The 25,871-nt window shown below is 45.3% G+C and overlaps 1 protein-coding gene across 1 annotated transcript in view; it reads right to left on the bottom strand.

Moving 5' to 3' along the window:
* Window positions 1-25,871, bottom strand: part of LOC121854226 (metalloreductase STEAP4-like) — a 41,221-nt gene that overhangs the window by 8,515 nt on the left and 6,835 nt on the right. Inside the window, exons 2-3 of the mRNA XM_042348734.1 lie at window positions 9,465-9,576; window positions 9,149-9,261 (exon numbers count right to left, since the gene is read on the bottom strand). Coding sequence (XP_042204668.1) covers window positions 9,149-9,261; window positions 9,465-9,576 — 225 coding nt within the window. The remainder of the gene's footprint in view (window positions 1-9,148; window positions 9,262-9,464; window positions 9,577-25,871) is intronic.

Genomic DNA, 25,871 nt, shown 5'->3' with positions numbered 1-25,871 from the left:
AGAGACACACACCTGTACGTGACAATCTTCACCTGGGGGGGACCTTGGCATGAGATGTGTGGACAGCTTGTGGTATACTGTCTTAATGTGACGGATGTGACAGATGTGACAGTGTGTGATTTCCTTCTAATAGTCTTCCTCCTCCTCCCTGTCGTTCTTCCTGTCCTCCTTCCTGCATCTCTCCCTCTTCCTTCACCTTCCACCTCCTCCTCCTCCTCCTCCTCCTCACCCCCTTCTTCCTCCTCCACACGTGTCAGGGTTAAGTCAGTCAGGGGCACCAAGGATCCACCACCAGCACATGTGGTCACCTCTGACCTCCCAGGACAGGTGGGGGGGGGGGTCAGGTGGGTGTTCCTTGTACACCTTGGGAGAGAGAGAGAGAGAGAGAGAGAGAGAGAGGGAGAGAGAGAGAGAGAGATTCCATCTGAATTTCAACCTCTTATGGATGATATAAAATTCACAAGTATTGCATCAATTTATTACCCAACTTCACCGTCATCTTATGCCACCACAAGACATACTGACATTTGAGATCTTACAATGTCTTAAAAAAGCCATCTTTAACCTTTTACTGACGCTGAAACACCTTATCATTACTGAAACTCACTATTAACATTCTTAATTATGTCATTATCTTTAGTTAATCATCATCGAGAATATCTAACATCATAATAAAATACTGAATTACTATGATTCACTCAGTTCTATTACAGTTTGGTCTAGTGATCGTGTTGACGGAAGACGGACGGACGGGGGTGAACTTAACTGAACAAAATGTATCACGGTTGAACACCTCCTCAGCCTTCAACACCTGTTCATCAGCCAAACAACACCGTCATGTTATTTCAATTGTGGTGACGCTTTAACTTATCATGATAATAATAATTGTTCTTCGTCATTCTCTCTCTCTCTCTCTCTCTCTCTCTCTCTCTCTCTCTCTCTGTGTCAAACAACCACCCACATCGCTCTTTTTTATGATGGACGAGAGATGAGTTAAGGACGAGTTAATTACCCAGGTGTGCAAGTTAATTGACCAGGTGTGAGCGTTAATTGACCTCACCTGTGTGTATGGGACCCAAGGAGACAACCATTCAACACCTCACCATGACAAGACACCGACCTTTGTCACGCGTTGAAAGGTTCCTGAGACTACCTTTGTGTGTGTGGGGGCCGTGATGGCATATGTGGGGTGGTTGGGGGTGATGGTATGGGGGGTGATGGTGGTTGATGGTGGTAGTAGTGGTGATGATGACAATGACAACAACAATGGTGAATTGGACAATGACATCACTCGTAACAGACAGTCAGCGTTAGTCACTACCAAACAGTACCATCCGGTTCCTGTTATTAAGTGTTACGTTACACATATAGCAAACGGTGCTTAAATCGGCGTTACAGGCGTCCAGATCATGTGTGGTGACGGTGGTGATCGGGGTAACGCTGTCCATGTATAGGTCTCGTCACCACCATCCCCGTTACAGTTATCATCAATAGCGTATAACAGACAATGATACGGTTCGGTTCCATGAAGGTGGGTGAGGGAGGTGGGTGAGGTGTGTGGGTGAGGGAGGTGGGTGAGGTGTGTGGGTGAGGGAGGTGGGTGAGGGAGATGGGGGGTGTAGGTTAGGTTAGGTTAAGGAGGGGATTTCCGTCAAGTGAAAAATGCAGGTTAAGGTTTTTGGTCGACTGAGTGTTGACCATATGGGCCGACTGGTGAATATTTCAGTCCAGTTACCATGACAAGCTGAAGGAACCTGAATGACTGACTGATCGAGGGAGGGCTATGCCTGACTGACTGAACTGAGGCTAAGACGGGAGATGGAAGAGATGATGATGACGATAGCGGGGTGGTGGTCGTGGTGAACGGTGACTTGCACGCCTATTGGGTATGTAGACCCCTCCCTCCCTCCCTCACTCACCTTACTGGGGCACAGGCAACGACCTCCTTACCTCCCCCCCCTCCTCTCCCCTCTCCTTCCCACTGACATCTTTCCCCAACCTGTTTTAACCTCCCTTACTCCCCACCAATCCAACATACTTCCCTCCCCTCCCCCCCTTCCTTCCCTCCCCTCCAGCACGTTATACCCTCCTTCCCTCCCCTATCTCCCACGACCTCCAATCACCCCTCACCCCACCCTCCGCTACATCACTAACTTCATCTCTTTCCCTTTGAACTGACCCACAAACACCCCCTCCCCACTCCTCCCCTCCCTACCTCCAACTCAGCATAAACTCCCCCTCCTGTCTCTCCCCACTTTCCTCCTCCTCTCAACCTCTCTCCCCACACCTCCCTACTTGCCTCTCAGTACTCTCCCCCTTTCTCCTTACTTTCCCTTCTCCCCTTTCTCTCCTCTTCTAAACTTTCTCCTTGTGTTCTCAACCAAAAACAAACAACTGCAATTTCCTCCGTCTTTCACTTTTACGGTTTCTTGAGCCCATCTTCTTCCTCCTCCTCTTCTTCCTCCTCCTCGTCTTCCTCCTACTCCTCTTCTTCCTCCTCCTCTTCTTCCTACTTCTTCTCTTCTCCTTTCGTGATTCTCCAGTATATCTTCCTTCTCTCTCTCTCTCTCCCTCCTTCTCTACCCTCACACACTGAATGACCGCTCCGCTTCCCTTCCTCCTCCAGATGATGAAGCAAAACTTAACCTCCACCAGAGTCCCCCCTCCCCACCCCCAGCCTCGCCTCCTTCAGAAGAACAGTAACGGGGTCCGGTTATTCTGGACTAGTTCTTGTTGCCGTTTCACCCATGATGAGGCTTGACATTTACCCATAAAGAAACATGAATTCTGGATGGTGTTCTCGACGCTAGCTATACAGACAGAGACAGAAAAGGTCAATGGTCATACGGAACAAATCGATGCAAGGGGCGGGGTTGTTTATCAAGAACACTGCCTGCTCGCTGCTGACACTACCTGCTGCCACCTTGACCTTAGACTACCATCTAACAACCAATACCTTGTGACCGTACACCTGATGGACAGACCGTACACCTGATGGACAGACCGTACACCTGATGGGCAGACCGTACACCTGATGGACAGACCGTACACCTGATGGACAGACCGTACACCTGATGGACAGACCGTACACCTGATGGACAGACCGTACACCTGATGGACAGACCGTACACCTGATGGGCAGACCGTACACCTGATGGACAGACCGTACACCTGATGGACAGACCGTACACCTGATGGACAGACCGTACACCTGATGGGCAGACCGTACACCTGATGGACAGACCGTACACCTGATGGACAGACCGTACACCTGATGGACAGACCGTACACCTGATGGACAGACCGTACACCTGATGGGCAGACCGTACACCTGATGGGCAGACCGTGCACCTGATGGACAGACCGTACACCTGATAAGAGTGAGACAGACAAACATACGGATGCCAAAGTGAGGTAGAAGGAATTATCTGACATCTCCGAAAACGGGACTTATATTCATAGGGCCGAGGGGTAACTAGTGTTTCTGAGCCCTACTAATTGGTCTAGAATAAGTGTGTGTGTGTGTGTGTGTGTGTGTGTGTGTGTGTGTGTGTGTGTGTGTGTGTAGATAAGCCCCCCCACACCACCTCCAATCTTATAGCATACGACAAAGGATCAGAGAGTTGTGTGTCGATCGATGGAGTGTAGGGAAGGTCGACTGGTTGACTGTGGGCCCAGAGGAATTTCCAAGGTCGATCGATGCCCCCATCCACACCCCCATCCATACCTCCACCTACGTACCTGTATTTTACCTGTACCTGTAACTACACCTGTACTATTTCTTAATCAACGGAACAGGTAAACAGTAAGTGACTGTATAGGAAATCACTAACTGAACGTATGGGGACCATACACACACACACACGCACGCACGCACGCACACACACACACACACGCACACACACACACACACACACACACACACACACGGGGTTATGTAGTGGTCATACGGTATAATGAACTATGATTCGCCAGGTGAGGTTCATTAGCCCGGTGGAGCGTGACAGGTGGAGGTGGATGAGTTGGAAGGTGGAAGCTACCCCGTCTGTTGCTCCCCAGTGTCCTCCTTCTGGATAAATTGCCGCTGCCTCGTTTTAGTTACTGTTGATATCTGCCTTGAAACCACCGTTGCTTTCCCCCCCTCACTCCTGACGCAGCTGCTCTCTCCCTCCCTCACAAGTCATCCCTCACACCGGTTCCTCACACTCACTGCTCTCAAGTTTTCCCTCCGTCACCACACACACACCATCCGTCACCACACACCGCCACTTCTCACCATCTGTCACCTATGCCACGAGTTCATCATCATCATCCAATCGACCGCCTCAACAACAAAGCCACCAAGTTGGGCAACAGCACAAGACAGTTCCCCAAACCCAACTTAAGATGCCCCTCCCCCCGGCTTACGACACTCTACCCACAACACCTATAATACTTCCTGACGGTGCAATCATCATTATAGAGGTATGTAGAGGCGTGTTGACATATTCTTAGCCTCTATAACAACAGGCTAGAGGGCGTATAATTGAGCGTATTGTCAAGGGTTCTCGATTATACAACCTCGGTATTGACGGACCACAGACCTGACTCACCAACCATTACATAACACGGATGTAAACAAAGAATATTGCTACCACCTTGACCTTCGCCTCTCTGGCTTTGACCCCTGACCCTATCCTACCCTGATCTTGACCTCTGAAGTAATTTCTCTCAATGACCTTGACCTACCTGACCTTTGACCTCTCTTAGAACTGAATGACCCTCTACCTCTTGACCCAGTATACTACCCCCAGTTACTGAACAACTACGAGAGGTGTTGAGGTGCTCGATACACAGAACAGAATAAATTAAATCGAACGAAATGCAATGGTAGGTTAGGTTAGGTTTTTTGTGCTGACAGACAGACACACAGTTCCTGGTTTAAGCGATACCTGTGACTGGTTTTATACAAGTGGTGCCAAAGGTAGCATGGTGAGGTACAGGTGGGGGGATACCTGTGTAGGGGGGAGACACGACCACCTCACCTGTGCTAGTAATAGTACAGGTACAGTATGTATGCATGTGTGTGTGTGTGTGTGTGTGTGTGTGTGTGTGTGTGTGTGTGTCACAAAAACAAGTAACCACAACAACAACAAAGAAACAAAAGATAAACAAAAATCTACTCCAGTATTTAATCTAACCTAATGAGGCCCGCACACCTGTATACCTGCCTCAGTGACGGCCAGGTGAGGTACACGGACTGGGTCAGTTTTATAGTAGTGAAATTCTCTTAACATAATAGTGTGTGTGGTTCACCTAGTTCCTGGTGGTGTGGTTGTGGTATGATGGTATGATGGTGATAGTGTGGTTGTGGTGGTATGATGGTGATAGTGTGGTTGTAGTGTGGTTGTGGTGGTGTGGCTGTGATGGTGTGGCTGTGATAAGAACATAAGAATGGAGGAAACTGCAGCGGGCCTATTGGCCCATACTGGACAGTCCCGTTTACACCCAACCCCTATTGCTCATATAAGCATCCAACCTATGTTTGAAGCTATTCAGCGTATTCGAGTTAATGATGATATTTGGTAACTTGTTCCATTCATCCACTACTCTTGTTTCCAAACCAGTGTTTACCTATTTCACGCCTAAATCTAAATGTATGGCATGGCTGTGGTTATGGTGGTACAGTGTAGTTGACTATGTGAACGAGGTGAAGACTAAGCTGTTAGGTTTAGGTTGGGTCACACAGGTACCTAACACGACACACTAATCAACGTCATAGTGGACAAGACCCACCTCATACTGACGTCATTGAGTGTACGAACCAATCAGAGCGTGTCATGACCCGTATACGAGTGGAATCTGACCAAATCATGTTAAGCGGCCCCCTGGTTCCTACCAAGACCAGCGTGTCAGGTGTGTCAGGTATATCAGACGTGCCAGGTATATCAGGTGTCAGATATGTCAGGTATATCAGGTGTGTAATATGAGTCAGGTATATCAGGTGTGTAATATGAGTCAGGTTTATCAGATGTGTGTAATATGTGTCAAGCGTGTCAGATATGGCAGGTGTGTAATATGTGTCAAGCGTGTCAGGTGTGCCAGGTGTGTGTCAGTCACTGGGATCCACTACTACAGGTTTTCCCAGAGTTGATGTGCTTTAAATGCTTCACGGGAGGGAAGGTTAGGGAAGGGTGGCAAGTTTAATATATATTAGTTCCGGGTTTCCACGATTCACCTTATCTTCCGGGTTGTGTGGTTGATGGATTGTTTATGGTTGTGTGGTTGATGGATTAAGGTTGTGTGGTTGATGGATTGATTAAGGTTGTGTGGTTGATGGATTGAGGTTGAGAGCCTTTGTGTGGTTGATGGCGTGAGTTTTGTTGAGGATTTTGGTTAATTCACCCAAGTTCGCCTTCTACCACCATCTCACCACACACTTACCACCACCAAACCCTCACCTACTCCCTACCATGCAATAAACGCGACGACATTTGTGGTCGGTGGTCAATTACCGTGAGTATTGGCCGCTTCCACCAGTTCACACTCAAATTGGCCAATCCACTGTAGGACCGCTTGACTGAACAGATTATGACAGTGGGTTACAGATCAAACATACTTTATACACCGCCTCAGCTTAAAGAAATCGTTCAAAAAGTAATCGAATATTTGGGGTGGCGTATTTTCTACCTGTGTGACCTAAGTAAAGAATATCACCTGTCTGAATGATCGTTTGTGTACCTGGTAATTCGTCTACCTGTTCCCACCTCCAGTGAATCAGTCTATTAATACAGTATCGTTTTATCTGTCTAACTAGAGCGAAGACAGAGAGACCCACGGAAAGGCGGACAATCGGTCATTCAGGGAGGCGAGGTACGCGGTATCAGAGGACCATTGAAGACGTGGGTGGGTGAGACGGAGGCTGCCTGGACAGTCATACCGTGACAGGCTTTCGAAACTCTTAACACGGGTTATTCTAAGTTCGGTTTAGAGCCACCTTAAAGAAAAGGTATTCCAGCCCTGCCCCCCCCACACCCCACCTTGTCCTCCAGACCAGCGTCACCACATTCTTCACCATCCCCACCACCACCATTATTCCAACACAATACGGAGGAGGCCTTTATGGGCGGCTCATCTCCTGCTGGTGATGAAAGATACACCTTCTGGCCATGCCACCACCCCCCACCCCTATTTCACAAACACCCCCCCCACAACACCTCCCTACCACACACCCCCCACAACACCTCCCCTACACACCCCCACAACACCTTCCTTACACCTACCACACCCCCCACAACACCTTCCCCACCACACCCCCCACAACACCTCCCCTACCACACCCCCCCACAACACCTTCCCCACCACACCCCCCCACAACACCCCCCACCACACCCCCACACCCTCCCCCCACACCCCACAACACCTCCTACCATACCCCCCCCACAACACTACCCCACAACACCCCCCTACCACACCCCCACAACACCTTCCCCTACCACACCCCCCCCCACAACACCTCCCACCACACCCCCCCACAACACCTCCCCACACCCCCCCCCACAACACCTCCCCTACCACACCCTCCCCACAACACCTCCCCACCACACCCCCCCCCACACACACACCTCCCCACCATACCACCCCCACCAACACCACAACACCTCCCCACAACACCACCTCCCCACTGTTCCCCCCACAACACCTCCCTACCACACCCCCCACAACACCTCCCCTACCACACCCCCCTACCACACACCATCAACTAACAACAGCACAGCGTTAACGACACACACTCTCACTCTTAAACCTTACACACAGAGGAAGATTTGGTCAACACTTACACGAGCGTCAAATACCTAACAGAAAGACTGATACAGACTGACAAGAAAAAAAGGTTCACATCACATCCTGGGTAATGACTTGTGAAGCGGCGAGTCACTGTCAATGAGTCAGTCTGTCATGTTACTTACAGACAGACAGACAGACACACACTGTACGCACACACACACACATATCCAACAAGACAAACACACACACACACACACACACACACACACACACACACACACACACACTGTACACACACACACACGTTACCGTATGACCTAACTCACTGATCCACTCATTTCGTGTGGCCTCTGTTAAGTCTGTCTATATCCAATGACAGTGACATATTACATTACTCAGACAGACAGAAGAGACAGCTATTACACTCCCGACAGACATACAGACAATCATTACAAATATCTAAAAATTCTAGACAGTCATTCTCTTCTCAAGCATCCCCCACAGAGTTGACCCAGGAACACAAATGACCACAAGAAACTGGCAGACTACACTGACCTGACCTGACCTACCTGGCGGTGACACTGAGGGCTATACTAAACTGACCCAAACAGGAACCGTGTGCGGGTGGCTGTACACACACACACACACACACACACACACGTACGTTTCTATCTCCAAACAGTTAACAGTGGAAACCGTTATCTATGGTGCTTCAGAGGACGGCGGGCAAAGGTACGGTGGGCAAGGGGGGTGGGCAGATACGGTGGGCTAACCAATAACAAACCTCCTATAAGCCTCACTGGTAACCCACCCAGACACATTCCAGATCTCAGGTGATAGGCGGTGGGAAAGGAGAAGTATACAGTGGGTAGGTGGGTGGGTGGGTGAGGTGAAGAGTGGGTTAGTGGGCAGGATGAGGAGTGGGTGGGTTGAAGGGTGGGTTAGTGGGCTTGAACAACATAATGTAGACACCTGATAGAAGTTACAGCCTCACCTTTCCTTATCTCATTTTAATTAAGGTCCCTGTACCTGAAACACACACCTTGTAGAGAGAGAGAGAGAGAGAGAGAGAGAGAGAGAGAGAGAGAGAGAGAGAGAGAGAGAGAGAATAAATTGGTATTACAAGCTGAAAGAAAGAAAGAAAGTAAATCAGGTGAAGTTTATAAAGAACAGGTAACAAAATTCCCTCTCACCTGACACAAAACACACACTCACCTGCCTAGCTTACCTGTCGAGGAGTGATGGTGACATTCACTCCTGTTGTTGTCAATCAGGTGAGTGGTTGGTGCTTCCTTAAATTGGGGGAGAGAGAGAGAGAGAGAGAGAGAGAGAGAGAGAGACGGGTCACAGGTACACAAGAGGTAATATTACTTATACTCACTTAATCTTGCTCCTGTTGGGATCCCTGGAGCCAATGTACACAGTCACGCCAGAGTTGACCATCCGACGAGAGATGGCTCGCCCGTAGTCCCCTGACCCCAAGACCGCTATCACCTGTACACAGACACACATACAGACAGTTGTTAGTGTAATGTCTTAAATACACCGTAATATACCTGTACTGTATATATGTCTTGACCTAACACCACAGAACACAAACATATCAGAGGACTATATACAGCACCTCAAACTACACCACTATAGAAACACACACAGGAAGGAATGCCGTGACCAATAAACAGAGGTGACACACTCACCTTATCGGGGTCTTGAGGCGCCTTCCGCTTCCCGTCAGACGATAAACCATTGGCGGTGCCATTAACCCCCAGGGGATCAGACCCGTCCGTCCCGAATGACATGTTATCCATTCTGTAACGAGGAGAGAATGAGAGGTTAGTGAATAGTTAACGAGCTGTAACTCTGGTATAACTCACGCCAAAAAAAGTATCGACACGCAGTCAACAGGATGTACGTTAGGAATCCACCACACCCACATCGATACAAAACGGGTATACCTATAGCCACGTTGAGGACGGATTAAGCAGCATCCATCTCCACTATCCACATCCAAGTAAAGATCATCCAGCTAATCTATTTATCCGTGTCACTGTAACATGCGTTTTTATTCTTGGTAAAATACTAATGAATACAGAGCTAAATGTGTGTGGGTTACAGGTGTAGGTGTGTAGGTTACAGGTCGAGGTGTACAGGTTACAGATCAAGGTGTACAGGTTACAGGTCAAGGTGTACAGGTTACAGGTCGAGGTGTACAGGTTACAGATCAAGGTGTACAGGTTACAGGTCAAGGTGTACAGGTTACAGGTCAAGGTGTACAGGTTACAGATCAAGGTGTAAGAGACAACTAATGAACAAGTTAAAGAGCATCGTGGCAGGCAGATGTAGCAGGCAGGAAGGCAGGCAAACACCATGACACAGAGGTACATATATATATATTGACCGTGCCAATGTGAAAGTTTCTAGTGTGTGTGGCTCTGTTCTGGAGAGTAAACATTGCATAACTCTCCCCTCTGCCTGTCTGCTTTATATAAGAACTTGGCCAACTCTAGGGAGGGGGGTGGGAGGGGAAAGGAAGGAAAGAGGGAGGGGTAAAGAGGGAAGGAAGAAGGAATGAAGAGGGAGAGGATAGGAAGGCGGGCAAGATGGAAGGGAAGTGGGTTAGGTTAGGTAGGATAATAAAATAAGGGCAGCGCTTGACGACCTTATTGTAATATCCACAAAGTCGTCAACACAGTGAGAGGATAAGAGCCAGTGTGGGTGTCCCTGAAGGTGGCTGCTGGGGGGCAAGATTCATCCCGACATCCTTGAACCATTTAGGGAGTGTAAGGTGTCCCTCCCTGTCCTCACACACACACACACACACACACACACACACACACACACACAGCTAGGACAGAAAAAAAAATAAAAATAAATAAAAATTACGACTCATCCATGAAAAAAAAATAGCCAAACTTTTAAGTACGTGTGAAAAGTGAGATAAAAAAACTGACCAATCACAATCATCTCAGCCTATCAGTGACGTCACAGGCGGGCGATGATTGGCTCGCCAGATACGTACAGGTAAACAAAGAGGACACCAATATCGTCAGCTGATTTCTGTCTGCGTCTGTCTGTCTGCGTCTGTCTGTATGCCCTTCTGTCTGCGTCTGTCTGTATACCCTTCTGTCTGCGTCTGTCTGTCTGGTGGATAATCCGAAGAAGAAATATGCCGGGGTGGGGTCAAGACTTGGATCCACACAATAGCTCACGAACAAGACAAACCCGTGTGTGTGTGTGTGTGTGTGTAAGATCCACCTGACGGAGGCCCACGAACGACATGATATTCCTCCGTCAGAAGCGGGTCAGTCAAGTCAGTCAGTCATGAACGGCTTAAATTACTCAACTGGAAATAGTGTTTTTTTTTTTGTATAGACGGACGTAAGACTGGATGTTTGGTTAGGGTATGGATTGAGTTACACGTTAGTGGAGTAATACTGAGAGTGGTGGTGGGGGGACGTATCACCCTCCTGGCGACCCCACCCCCTTCCTCCCTCACCCTGTCTAGTCTCCCTCAATCATCCATACCCTTAATTCACCCTCTCCTCTCCACCCTACCTCCCTCCCCTCATCATCCTTCCAGCCTCACCCCTTAAAGAACATCCTGTATCATCCTCTTTCACCCTCGTTATCATCCTACCATCAACCTACCCCTTTCTCACCCTCACTAGCCTCTTTGACCACTAAACCCACTGTCCTTCCTGACCCTCGACCCACCCTTAACCACCTCCACCCCACCCACATGAAGTTACCCTCTCGTCACACCAAGACACCCACCCCCGCGTGTGTGTGTGTGTGTGTGTGTGTGTGTGTGTGTGTGTGTGTGTATGTGTGTGCCAGACCAGATAACCTTGATCACGCAGTGGAGGCTTGCCTGTCCCTCTTACCTGTGTGTGCTGTAGTTAATTAATCTTTCTTAAGTCAAGAGTGAATTTAGAGTCCAATGAGGCTTTAGGATTCCAATGGGTCTGGGGTCAGAACCACAAAGTCTAAGTAACCACAGTGAGTCAGTTTCAAGCGTCAGTGAGTCAATCTCATTGGTTCCCCCCCTCCCCCATACACCTTTCCTTCCCTCCTCCGTCGACCCCTCACCCCCTCCCTCACTTGAACTCTCTTACTCAACATTTACTGAAGGAAAACTTTCTCCCGGTATGCTGTGAGGGGCCCCAGGGTGTGGTGATCTGAGGGACAGTGTGTGTGTGTGTGGACTGAATAACCTCACCACCACAACACTGTAGCTATCGTGTGTTGAGTCCTTGATAATAAATAAATAAATGTAAACACGTCCATCAACACGCCCACAAACACGCACAAAGGAGAACAAAAAAAATCCTCTGAAAATCAATTCCTCCTTTGTTATTTTGTTAGTCTTTTGTTGACACGGCGGCTGTATCCTTGACTGTGGTGGGTGATGACTTGTTCACTCACTCGCCCCCTGGTGCTATGAACCCGGCAACAACTGAGGTGATATTTATGACAGCTTTTGTGTGCACGTGTTTGGGAGAGAGAGAGAGAGAGAGAGAGAGAGAGAGAGAGAGAGAGAGAGAGAGTAATTTACATATGCTTGACAGTTTACCCGAGTTGACATACCAAGGTGCATATCTAAGCGTCGGGACTTTCAAAACTTATTAAGCTTCTGACAACCTGTAGTATGTATCTATGTCCACTGTATAAAGGTACACTTAAGTCTCTCCTCTTCAAAGTGTCTCATTAACCTCACCGCAAGTTGTCTTAGAGATTAATTAAGACATTGATATAAAAACAAGGTGGGGTATACACTGGAGAGGTCAGCCTTCGTTCTGCCTCCAGTCCTGGTGAACTTTCTTAAAACGGGGTCGGTAAACAGTAGGCCAGATGCCCTTGTCAAGATCTAATATTTAGTAACGGGGTCGAGAAATTTAGGCTAGCTAACTGTATCCAACTTCTTTTTCACCACTAGTGCAAAACAAGATAACTGTACCCACACTCTTGATCAATAAACTACAGAACAAGAGAAGCTGTATCCACTGTACCCACACTCTTCATTCCCTACTACAAAACCTTCCTCTCTTACGTTAATTAATCTTCAAAACACACCTTAATCTAACGTCTCTTGGGGTCCTGTGTGTGATTGGCTGACCTGGTGCAGTTAATTAAGGTAAAGGTGTTAAGGTAAGTACCTGGGGTCATTTGGGTTAGGTTAGGTTAAGGGGTATTGTGTGTTGGAGAGCCACGCCCACAAGAGGCTTTGACCTGACTGGTACGCCCACTACACGTTTACTTCCAGGTCAGGGCTAGGAAGGGGTGAGGGAGGAGGGGGTGAGGGAGGAGGGGGTGAGGGGTGAGGGAGGAGGTGGGGAGGAGGAGGTGAGGGGTGAGGTGAGGTGAGGAGGAGGGGTGAGGAGGAGAGGAGAGGGTGAGGGAGGAGGGGAGGAGTGAGGAGGTGAGGGAGGAGGGGTGAGGAGGAGGAGGGAGGAGGGGTGAGGGAGGAGGGGTGAGGGAGGGGGGTGGAGGGAGGAGGAGGTGAGGGAGGAGGGGAGGAGGAGGGGGTGAGGAGAGGGGGAGGAGGGGTGGGAGGAGGGTGGGGGAGGGAGGGAGGAGGTGAGGGAGAGGGGGGGTGAGGGAGGAGGTGAGGAGGTGAGGGAGGAGGGGTGAGGGAGGAGGGGGTGAGGGAGGAGGGGTGAGGGAGGAGGGGGTGAGGGAGGAGGGGTGAGGGAGGAGGGGTGAATACTCTGCGGAATGATGAGTAGTGTGTATGTATATGTATGAATATTATGTATTCTGTTCATACACGATCGTTCCCTTGACTTACATCACACATACACACCCTCAACACACCCTCACACACACTCAACACACCCTCACACACCCTCACGTCACGACAGGACAAATAAACACGGCAGCAGTTGGCCTTGATAAGGTTCAGGTGAGAGACGTTACCTGTAATTAGACCGACGACGCCATTGTTGGGTCATGAACGCCGCCAATTTAAACCAACTTTAAGCAACATTTATCCCTTAATGATGTCACGGTCTGGTGGCTGACAGTCTGTGGCGTCTCTCAGCACTGTCACAGGTGTTACTATAACCTAACCTTAACCTAACCTAAACCAACCTAACCCTAACCTAACCTAACCTAAGCCTTTTAATACTAGGTGAAAAGACGACCTAAAATAAATCCATATCACAAATACTCTTGAGCCTCCTAGAAAAAAATTCCAATACCCCTTTTTATTCCTAGGAGAGGGAAGGACCGAGTATAGTGCGTCTTGTTATACGTCCTCTGAACCTCCTAGGAAAAACATATAGTACCGGGAGTTATTTTTTTCCCAGGAGAAGAGACGATCGATGATAATAATAGGTCTTATCACATAACGTTCACAACATCCTGGAGATAAAAACTTGAACACAGTTTTTGTTTCACTGATTATTATTTTAAGGATCGTGAGAGAGAGAGAGAGAGAGAGAGAGAGAGAGAGAGAGAGAGAGAGAGAAAATCATTGACTTTCAACCACAATTTTATACCACAGGTGAACTTAAAAAGAGTCGGATTTCCTGGCCAATTAGTTACTCACACACACACGATGATTCAGACAGGTGTGTGTGAGAGAGAGAGATTCCGACGCCTCTGTGGTAATAATCTACTACCTGAGAGAGAGATACATGACGTCACTACTCCCAGGAACAGATACATGACGTCACGACTCCCAGGAACAGATACATGACGTCACGACTCCCAGGAACAGATACATGACGTCACGACTCCCAGAAACAGATACATGACGTCACGACTCCCAGAAATTTGGAGAAAATATCGCCAAACTTTCAGTAAATATCGCCAAACTTAAATAAAAATCGCCAAACCAAAAAAAATCGTCAAAATCGTAAAAAAACCCACTAAGTCAACCCCACAGAAGTCGAATACATTGACCATTAGTGAGAGTGTTAGACGGGACCAGTGCCAGATGATAAACAAGACAAGAGAATCGGTTCAGTGTCGTGTATGTCATCAACACTCAACCTTGACCCTCCAGTAGTCACCCTCCAGGGAAAAACTCGCTCTCCAACCTCCATGTGTGTGAGTATAATGACAACACACACACACACACACATATATTCTTTCTGGTGTGTGTGTGTGTGTGTGTGTGAGTATTAAGACATCACACACACAGGGAATACCGTAACACAAGCTGACCACCACTTCTATACTACTGCTCTTTTGTTTATCGTCACAGCTGTTGTGTTATTGTTTAATTTTAGACTTTTGTTAATTGTTTGTGTAATATTTGAATGATAACAATAATAATAATAAGTCACAACAATAATAACAATACTACTAATTATAATAATAATGGTGATGTATACATACTTTACATACATACATACATACATATATACTTACATACATATATACTTACACACAATAAAGAACCTGAAGTATTTGATAATGTCATAGTTTTTCCCCTGAATGGCGATGTGGAAATCGCCTCTGACTGACTCACGCTGACATTTGACTGACTCACATTGACCTGACTTACACTGACTTTTGACTGACTCACACTGACTTTTGATTGACTCGCATTGACCTTACTGCCTCACTAAAACAACTACTGCAAGATTGTCACACAACCACAACAACCATTACTACTACCACAACCACCACGAATTAATGATACCAACAGGTAGTAATGATAAATTGTTTACCTGTGTTACGAGTTACTTTACGGTTTCTAGTCATGATAATTGATGTAAAGTGACCCTGATCTCTTGTATGTAGGTAATAACATCTTATCTGCCACACCTCTCTCTCTCTCTCTCTCTCGTCACACACACACACAGAAAAACACTACAGATAGTCATCCTCATCGACAATCATCCACAAAATCAGTCATCAACACCGACAGTTATCTACACAGACAGTCATCCACATCGAGTCATCCACACACATACGAACGACGAAACTAGAAGCATTACCACCTCAGTCTTACCTTTTTCAAGTTAACACATAAAAAAACGAGACACAAGCGTCATAAAACACACGGGAGGTTTAATACACTTAACAGCAGGGTAAGTACAGGTGTTTGGTCTGCTTGGTGGTGACTTAACTGCCTTAATAAACTTAACAGCAGGGTAAGTACAGGTGTTTGGTCTGCTTGGTGTTGACTTAACTGCCTTAATACACTTAACAGCAGGGTAAGTACAGGTGTTTGGTCTGCTTGGTGTTGACTTAACTGCCTTAATACACTTAACAGCAGGGTAAGTACAGGTGTTTGGTCTGCTTGGTGTTGACTTAACTGCCTTAATAAACTTAACAGCAGGGTAAGTACAGGTGTTTGGTCTGCTTGGTGTTAACTTAACTGTTGTCGTGAGGAAGGTTAGACCATGACAAGACAGGCCTTCACACCTCTAGTCCCTTCCATGCTGAGCCCAAGGTCGTCCTCCCACTTGACACTACGAAGGACACTTGACACCTATACATGTTCTATTTGACACCTGTACACGTTTTTTTCTACTTGGCACCATCAGGATTATAACTCGTATGACACTGCCACTGTATGACACCTGACAAGAGACACGCAGACAAACACAAGTACCTCTACACCTGACAAAACCATCATTACCTCACATCTTTATCTACCACTAACACCACACATCCCTCCCTGCTACCACTATTGTACCACACACACATCACCACCCACCACCACCACCCACACACCCGATTCAACAAGACTTCTTCACTAACACCCGATAAATCAACACCCACCCGTTCTGCCTCACTGGTCACTTGGCGAGGTCCTGACATCTTCTCATCGAGGGCAGCATCTTCAAGTGACTCTCCCCCACGACCAGGGCACAACACCCGATACTCTACCTCACGTTCAAATCTATATTGCATCAAAACACAGCACGAGAATCACCAGAGTTAGACATTTTATTTTGTGTATCAATTTACTGTATCGTCGGGTTGTATTCGTGTTAAGTTAAGATCGTTCTAAATCCCGAGTTACGATCATTCTAAATCCCGAGTTATGATCATTCTAAATTCCGAGTTATGATCATTCTAAATTCCGAGTTATGATCATTCTAAATCCCGAGTTATGATCATTCTAAATCCCGAGTTATGATCATTCTAAATCCCGAGTTATGATCATTCTAAATCCCGAGTTATGATCATTCTAAATCCCGAGTTATGATCATTCTAAATTCCGAGTTATGATCATTCTAAATCCCGAGTTATGATCATTCTAAATCCCGAGTTACGATCATTCTAAATCCCGAGTTATGATCATTCTAAATCCCGAGTTACGATCATTCTAAATCCCGAGTTACGATCATTCTAAATCCCGAGTTACGATCATTCTAAATCTCGAGTTACGATCATTCTAAATCTCGAGTTACGATCATTCTAAATCCCGAGTTATGATCATTCTAAATCCCGAGTTACGATCATTCTAAATTCGAATTTTTCACAAGTATCCGAGAAGGCAATAACAATAATACTAAAACAGAACACTAATGACAGTAATAGTTCTAAAAACCCACTTACTACTCCAGGAATACCACTTATCATCACACACACACACGAGCTCTTACATCAAGGAATTTCAATCATTCTTCATTACTGCAGACGAAGACACGAGAACAAATACCTGAACTGGCTCACTTTCTCCAGCTATCGAGAACTAACATGTCATCCAAACTGAGCTGAGACTGTACCGTAATCCAGACTCGTTATCTCGCTTACAACTCGAGGTTAAACTTGTATCATACCTGTGTTTTGAGTCTTACTTGGAATGGGTTAAGGTGATGTAGGTTCTTTGTGTGGGTCAGAGTCTTGGGTTAGGTTAGGTTTACGTAGGTTGTGTTAGATTAAGTAAGGTTAGGTTAGAGTAGATTAAGTTAGGTTAATTCAGAGACCCATTCCCGTGACTCGAGTATCACCACAGGGGGGGGATCGAACCTTCGTCCCTAATAAAGAGCGTCCAGTGTATTTCCCACTTCCACACCTCTCGACGACCACCTTACCTGACACACTTCTTCACTGACCCGTTCCATCGTTCCCATTTTCTCACCTAAGAAATAATACTAAACTTCTCCTATTTTTTTTCATTACACGGGGGCGAAGCTTAAGACCCGGCCTCTCTCTCGTTCCCATTTCTGAATCAAAACTTTCCTTGTGTTGGTTGAGTAACGCCAAGACCAGTTCACTTGTTCTTACTAAATGTGTGATAATGTTCTCATGATTATACCAAATTATGATACTTTTTATTATTCTTACTTTGTATTTATTAGACTTTAAATACATTGATTAAAGCCACTTCCAGCAGACACGAGAAAGGGGCTCAGATGTCTGCTGGTGGCGGTGTAGGAAAATGCTTAAAATAATTCCACTGGCAGGAAAATAAATACTAAGATCAGCTAAAACTTTAAGGAAAATACTTAAAATATACAGGGAAAGAAAAATTAGATACTTTGGTTATATAATTAGGGATGAAAGGGATAATAACATATAATATTGGATAAAGTTGAGGGTACGAGGGCCAGGGGAACGTAGAGACTAGGATGGGTGAATGAAATTAAACAATGGGTCCCCAGAGATACAAAATCTTAGAGGATTGGTCAAAACAGCCTGAGAACATTTAGAGTGGAGGACTGTGGTCGCCAACCCTCAGATAAAGGGACAATACTCTGATACTGAAATTCGCACGCACTGACACTCAAATTTACACGCACTCACATTCATATTTACACGCACACTCAAATTTATATGCACTCACTCAAATTTACACGCATTTACCCCCCTACACACACAAATATTTGAAGATGTACAAAGTTAATGTCATCGTGTCATTATAGGAACACTTAACACAGGATGAATGGCAGACGTTATTACTACTTTGTTTACACTACAACAACAACAACGTGGCATGTGCTCCAAGTTGTAAAATTAACTAATTACGTCACTGTTATCCTGCAAATTACGTCACATCGATAACAAAATATTATCGCCTCAAAACAGAATGGATATAGAACCCCTACAAAGAATTCAAGAGGAGAATGACACGACTAATCCCGGGCAATAGGAACCTTGAGTATAGAGACAGGTTAAAGCATCTTAATTTGCACTCCCTCGAGAGACGTAGAGCGAGGGGCGACCTGATAGAGGTGTATAAGTGGAAGTCAGGGCTAAACAAAGGGGACATTACAAAGGTACTCAAACTATCCAACCAGGAGCGAACTCGTAATAATGGTTTTAAATTAGACAAATTTAGATTTAGGCGCGAGATAGGTAAACACTGGTTTAGAAACAGAGTAGTGGATGAATGGAACAAGTTACCAAACATCATCATTAACTCGAACACTCTGGATAGCTTCAAACATAGGTTGGGTGGATATATGAGCGATAGGGGTTGGGTGTAAACGGGACTGCCCAGTATGGCTGCTGTAGTTTCCTCCATTCTTATTTTCTTATGGATACACATCACTTCTACAAGATCTCTCCATAACAACACGTAAAAAGTATATGTAATTAATTAAGATACGCCGATTTTACTTCACTAAACGAACACGTATATCAGGTTCACATAAATACAGAGAGAGAAACAGACAGACCACCACCAATACGACGAGGAAGATTGGGCTGTCCACTCACGTCAGCAGAGTTTAAAAGATGCTTCACCTCCTCTTACCACTGACACCACTGTACTGACTGCTCTGCTCCGAGGGTCCTGAGAAGGGGTCGTCCACTGACTGAGAAGATTGCCAGGTAGCCTTTTATTTACTCAGTAACTATGTCTCACTTCAACGTATAAACTCACCAATGACTTTAAAATATATCCAAGGTATTTCTCTTAATTTAGAGAAAAAACTTATACATACGGCGTACCCTAGGATCAATTTTTGGGTCCTAATCGATTTATTTTTGTAAATATTGTATAACCCGGATATAGATGGCAATAATGTATTTCTCTTTTACGTAAACCAAGTTATACAATTTGTTGGTCAGCAGGATGTTTATGAAAGAATTTTAATACTTTATATAATTTAACAATAAAGACAATTGTTTAAGAATCAAGATAACTACTAATGTGTGCTCCCAATGATGGTACACTAATAACTCGACCAGGTAAACACGAGAGCTAATTAGGACATAAACAGCTGGTGTATTGCATCTCAGGTGTATGTGTGGGGATATTTTAACAAAGCATAAGTATATTCTAAGAAACCAGTAAAATATTTTCAGGTTATATTAAGACTTCACTTATTAGCTTAAAAGTTCTAATTCATAACCTAACCTAACCTAACCATATCAAAAGTTCTAAATCACACAATAGTTTAATTCATGTGTTTTCAAAAATTGTTTTTCGTTCGATTCTATTTTTTTCAGATTTAATAAAACTATTATTTAATTTACATATTTTTCCTATTTGTTTATTTCGACTTGAACGCATGGACAAGGAGGTCTGTCACTATGGTCTGGCGGAGTACACACACACACACACACCCTAGTCACTCACACACACACACACACACACATCTGTCTTGCGTGGCACTGAAAGACCAATGACATCAGTGTTAGATCGAGTTCCACGGTATTACCCACCAATTAGAAGCTGGTATTTTCCTTCCCGTTCTCTTCCACTTATATAACTACCTTACCCCCGCTAAAGGATACTTGCTACCTAATCTAACCTACCCAACCCTAACCTAACCTAACCTACCCTATCCTAACCTAATCTACCTATATATGTGTCCTAGCGTCGTCAGAAGTCAACAGGAAGGGATAGCTCTCTCTCATTAATTATTACGTCTTTACAATGTTTACATGTTGTTGAGATGGTTTATACATAACGACCGTAATATCAACACCATAATGACTTAACCATAATTGGGTACATCGTTCAAGGTCACTGCTAGTTAACTGCGTCACCGGGTTTTTTTAGTTTTTAAGTGTAAGCAACAGAGAGTAAACACCATGAACAGAGGAACCTCTCAGTGTCTTTCCCTAGCTACTGAACTCCCCCCCCCCCCAGGGAGTACAGCCAGACGCCTTGTTTACTCTAATCACCTCATTACATAACCTAAACCACCTCACTTGTAGAAGGTCTCTGTACTTGAACTACCATTAGTTAACAACAAGTGATACACATTGTTTACTCGAGTTGTTTACTAGACTTTAAAAGACCTTCAATTATGTCTCCAGCTAATACACGCAGTGAGAGTTTATACACGGTAGTGAGTTATGTATGCAAGAGATAACTGCTATGTGTACTTGTGTGTGTGTGTGTGTACCTATGTGTGTATATTAAGGTGTATGTATAAGCCTCTGTATATAATGCACTGGGGAGTAATTTGCCAACCTTGTAACATAAGGCTTGTTTATGGGCTACAGTTGTACACAAACACACAGTGTACCCCCCCCTCCCCCCCCTCTTATATCCATCACTTGACCCCAACCCAATCTACCTTCCTCTATCCCCACCTCCGCCTCCCCTATCCCACCATCCTACAGGACTTGTGCCTCTCCTTCACCACAAGGTCACTGGCCCTATACCTGTCCCCTTGATGATGGTTCTGTAATGATTGTTTATCAGACCACAGCTCAGAGAAGTACAACACGTATAACAGTAAGTAGAGGCCCTCATGGTGACCCACCTGACCCAGGAGAGGCCCTCATGGTAACCCACCTGACCCAGGAGAGGCCCTCATGGTAACCCACCTGACCAGTAGAGGCCCTCATGGTAACCCACCTGACCCAGGAGAGGTCACGGCCACAAGGTACCTGAGTTAACCCGGCTATATAACCGTGTTACTCAAGAAGCTGCACCTGGACAAGCTGTCCACACCTGACCCAAGAGAGGTCAGTCTCATTGACCCAGAGTTCTCACCACCACGCGATTAGTCGGTGCAGCGAAGAATGACAAAAATGATTCCGGGACTTAGAAACCTTCCATATCAGGATAGGTTAAAGAAACTAAACTTGCATTCCCTAGAAAGACGAAGAGTGCGGGGAGATATGATAGAAGTATTTAAGTGGGTGAAAGGAATCAATAAAGGGGATATAGATAAAGTTCTTTTAATATCCGAGCAGGATAGGACTCGGAGCAACGGATTTAAGTTGGATAAGTTTAGGTTTAGGAGGGAGATAGGAAGAAACTAGTTCACAAGTAGGGTGGTGGACGAGTGGAACAAGCTTAGCAATTTTGCAGTAAGTGCTGGAACTCTGGAAAGTTTCAAAAGGAGGCTAGATAGATTCATGAATGATAGAGAGTGGTAGTAACTCTCGACAGGAGCTGCCATGTACAGACCAACCGGCCTATTGCAGACTCCTTATTTTCTTGTGTTCTTGTGTGTAACCCGGCGACATGACCGTGTTACTCAAGAAGCTACCCTCCACACACACCCAGATTAGTGACGACATCTTCCTCTCATGGCCGCGTCTCCAGCTAGCAGTCTCTCCTATAGGAGACAGTCCAGCAGCACCTCAGGTCACACGTGAGTCTTTGTCAGGTGATCCATAGGGTGAGTTACTTACGGTGGGAAGTGTATCCATGTCCGAGAGACAGTGTCTCGTATGTTCGATATATTGAACTGACAGGAAGAGACGCAATGGTGACTCAGACAGATGATGATGTTGATGACACTAGAGAATTTCCTGTAGTAAGATGTGCCTGAGTCAAGCCTACACCTGGCCACACCTTACACACACGTCTATTAAGAGTCACACATTAACACACACACACACACACACACACACACACACATACATACATACATATATATATATATATATGTATATGAAGAATGTCACATACAGTAATGGTGTGGTCGTCCCCTGGTGTGTGTGTGTGTGTGTGTGTCACCCCTTGTGTGGCATGACTCAGCCGTGATTCATCTAAGTGACTGAGCTTTGGGGGTCAAGTTGTGTGTTCTGTTATACTGTATGTGTGTGTGTGGTGCTATTAACTTAACTCTCCCTTTAACTGGGGTCACATCAGATCAGTAACTACCCAGTGGTGAACGTGATATGTACCAGTATTACCAAAGACCAACAAGGTCTACACAGAGGCGTTGTGTATATGAGTATCCCTGCACCCTGGCAACACCCACAAGCTCTTCAAGGGTTACCAGTTAGGTTAAGGTTAGGTTAGGTTAGGTTAGGTTAGGTTAGGTTAGGTCAAGTGTTTTGGTTTCAATACTCAAAATTAATCACAATTAATAAGGTACATTACAAAATGCCACAACAAAACAATAAAAAAGTAATAATTATAAAAACTATGACATTATTATTTACATCCAGAAGAATAACAATTAAGTTACTCTCCAGAAAACGTCCCTAACGTGAGATAAACTTTCATCCACCAGTTATGTCAGTAAAGGCGAACACGAACATCCGGATAACTTAACACAGTAAATAAACTTTAAGGGTCCCAGGATACAAGAGTCACCCCCCAACACACTCTCTCCGTTCCCAAGAGTCACCCCCCCCCCAACACACTCTCTCCGTTCCCAACTTATGCTCCAAGTATAGGGTCAAATTTATCTAAATATATCACCTTGACCTTTGACCTCTAAACACAGTAGCTATAAGGTCAAGTATACAATATATTGTCTTTAGGTAATTCGTTCCGTCCTCAAAGCTGTCACCTTGACCTCTGACCTCCCACCACACAGCAGCTCCAAGAGGTCACTAAGGTGAATACATTTATGAAGTGACTACAGAGACACACACACACAAGGATACTGGTAAATGCGCTACTACTACTACTACTACTACTACTACTACTACTACTACTACTACTACTACTACTACTACTACTACTACTACTACTACTACTACTGCTGCTACTACTACTAATAATAATAAACTCAACAGCGAGACATTATCATCAGGTAAACACACACACACACACACACACACACACACACACACACACATGTAATAAATCAGTGTATTCACTCCTTGTAAACACTGCTCCCCTACACTGTCACTATGTTGAAATGAACTGTATTTCTGAGCTGATCCCCATCTGCTACTATATGTCTTATTTTGTGTCAATTTATGTCACTTGTATATTATTTGTAATTGTAACCCATTCCCCTGCAAATATGTAACTGTATATCAGCCTTCTGGCTGCCAAGCTTCTTTCAATAAAACCGTTAATTATTATTATTATTATTATTACACACACACACACACACACACTCTCTTCCCACGCACTTTATATCATACTGTCACACCTTAAAACCATCTACCTACCTTACTGATTGGTGAAGGTGTGACGAGGGGGGAAGATGGGGGTGTGGAAGGGGTGACGAGGGGGGGAAGATAGGGGTGTGGAAGGGGTAACGTCTTGTATCTTATGGAGCACAAAGTTAATGTCACTTTAGGTTAGGTGACGATATTCTCACAGTAAATTATTATTATTATTATCAGTCCATCAAGGTGGAGTATGAGAATAATTTAACCAGGTGAAGGAAAGTAGGGAAAGTATTTAAACCAGGTGAAGGAAAGTAGGGAAGTATTTAAACCAGACAACGAAAAGTGGGGAATTATTTAAACCAGGTGAAGGAAAGTAGGGAAGTATTTAAACCAGGTGAAGGAGTAGGGAAGTGGCTTAAACCAGGTGAAGGAAAGTAGGAAGTATTTAACCAGGTGAAGGAAAGTAGGGAAAGTATTTAAACCAGGTCCAGTAGGGAAGTATTTAAACCAGGTCAACGAAAAGTAATGAAAATACCTCACTCATCCATCCCGGTCTCCTCTACTTACACTGTCATCCACAATCCATCATCCATCCATTCCACTCATCCATCACCAAATTAGTAAATTATTGTATAAGCACACAAGAAAAACAAGTAAATACGTCAACAAATAAATAAACTATATAAAATGAAATAAGGATAAGATAAAGTGAAAATAAGATAAAGTGAAAATAAGACAAATAAAGTGAAAATAAGACAATTAAAGAGAAAATTAAACAAATAAAGAGAAAATACAATAAATAAAAACAGTCAACAAAATAAATTAAGGTAAAATATTATCGTAAGACACATCAAAGAACCCGGCCACAGTAATGTATCTCAGGTGAAAGTCATTTACGCTCTCACACCTGCCCAACAGCCGTACAAAAACAATAACAAAGTATTTACCTGAGGGTTTAAGCAGCCATCTTTGTACCGTAGTGAAGGTTATTTATACACTAACCTAACCTAACCTCCAACCCACTCCACCCCACGCCCACGCTTCCTCCATCCTCAACCCACTCCACCCCACGCTTACTCCACCCTCAACCCACTCCACCCCACGCTTACTCCACCCTCAACCCACTCCACCCCACGCTTACTCCACCCTCAACCCACTCCACCCCACGCTTACTCCACCCTCAACCCACTCCACCCTCAACCCACTCCACGCCCCCCACCACCACCCCCACAGGACCCTCGTAGAACGCCCCACAACCACACACGCTCACTCATAACTAAACTCTCTCTCCTGAAGGCGACTTACACGGCGTTCCCTAGGGTGAGGCGAGAGAGAGAGAGGTCCAGCACTAACAGACAGGATGGTGGACCTAGTGGTTAGAGTACCTGTACGCACACAAGGAGCCAGGAAGCTACACGTCATAATTACACCAGTCTTCACCTAAGGGTCTCTCATCCCCACGTTACACCTACTCCTTGGGTTAGGTTGGGTTGGGTTGGTTGGGTTAGACATTAACAACTTATAATAAAAAAACCCCCAACAAACTATAAGAAATGAAGCCGTAATACCTGTGTCTCTAGAAGGTAAGAACAGGTAGGCAATCAAGGTCAGGTAACTCAAGTACACACACCTGTCGCTACTCAACACACGTAAGGAGTGACAATAACAGTGAGTGTAGTAACAGGTGACGCGTGAAGGAAACAATGACGTGACACTGAACCATTAACTCCACCAAGTCCGACTGTAGTGTAATATTATGTAATGGTCAGCACGGGTTCGATCCCTAGGCAGTAATTGGGATCGTGATCCGGGGTAATGGATAGCCAGTGCAGTTAGCGAGTTGTCCGGTCTTCTCGGACTATTCCTTGACACTGGGTCCTGCAGCTCGTTAACTAAGGGTGTGATTGTTGTGTTGGTGACAGCTT

Source organism: Homarus americanus, unplaced genomic scaffold, assembly GCF_018991925.1.
Source record: "Homarus americanus isolate GMGI-L3 unplaced genomic scaffold, GMGI_Hamer_2.0 scaffold13284, whole genome shotgun sequence".
NCBI classification, from domain to species: domain Eukaryota; kingdom Metazoa; phylum Arthropoda; class Malacostraca; order Decapoda; family Nephropidae; genus Homarus; species Homarus americanus.
Note: the sequence above shows the minus strand (reverse complement) of the source record. Positions and strands in the feature narration are given on the sequence as shown.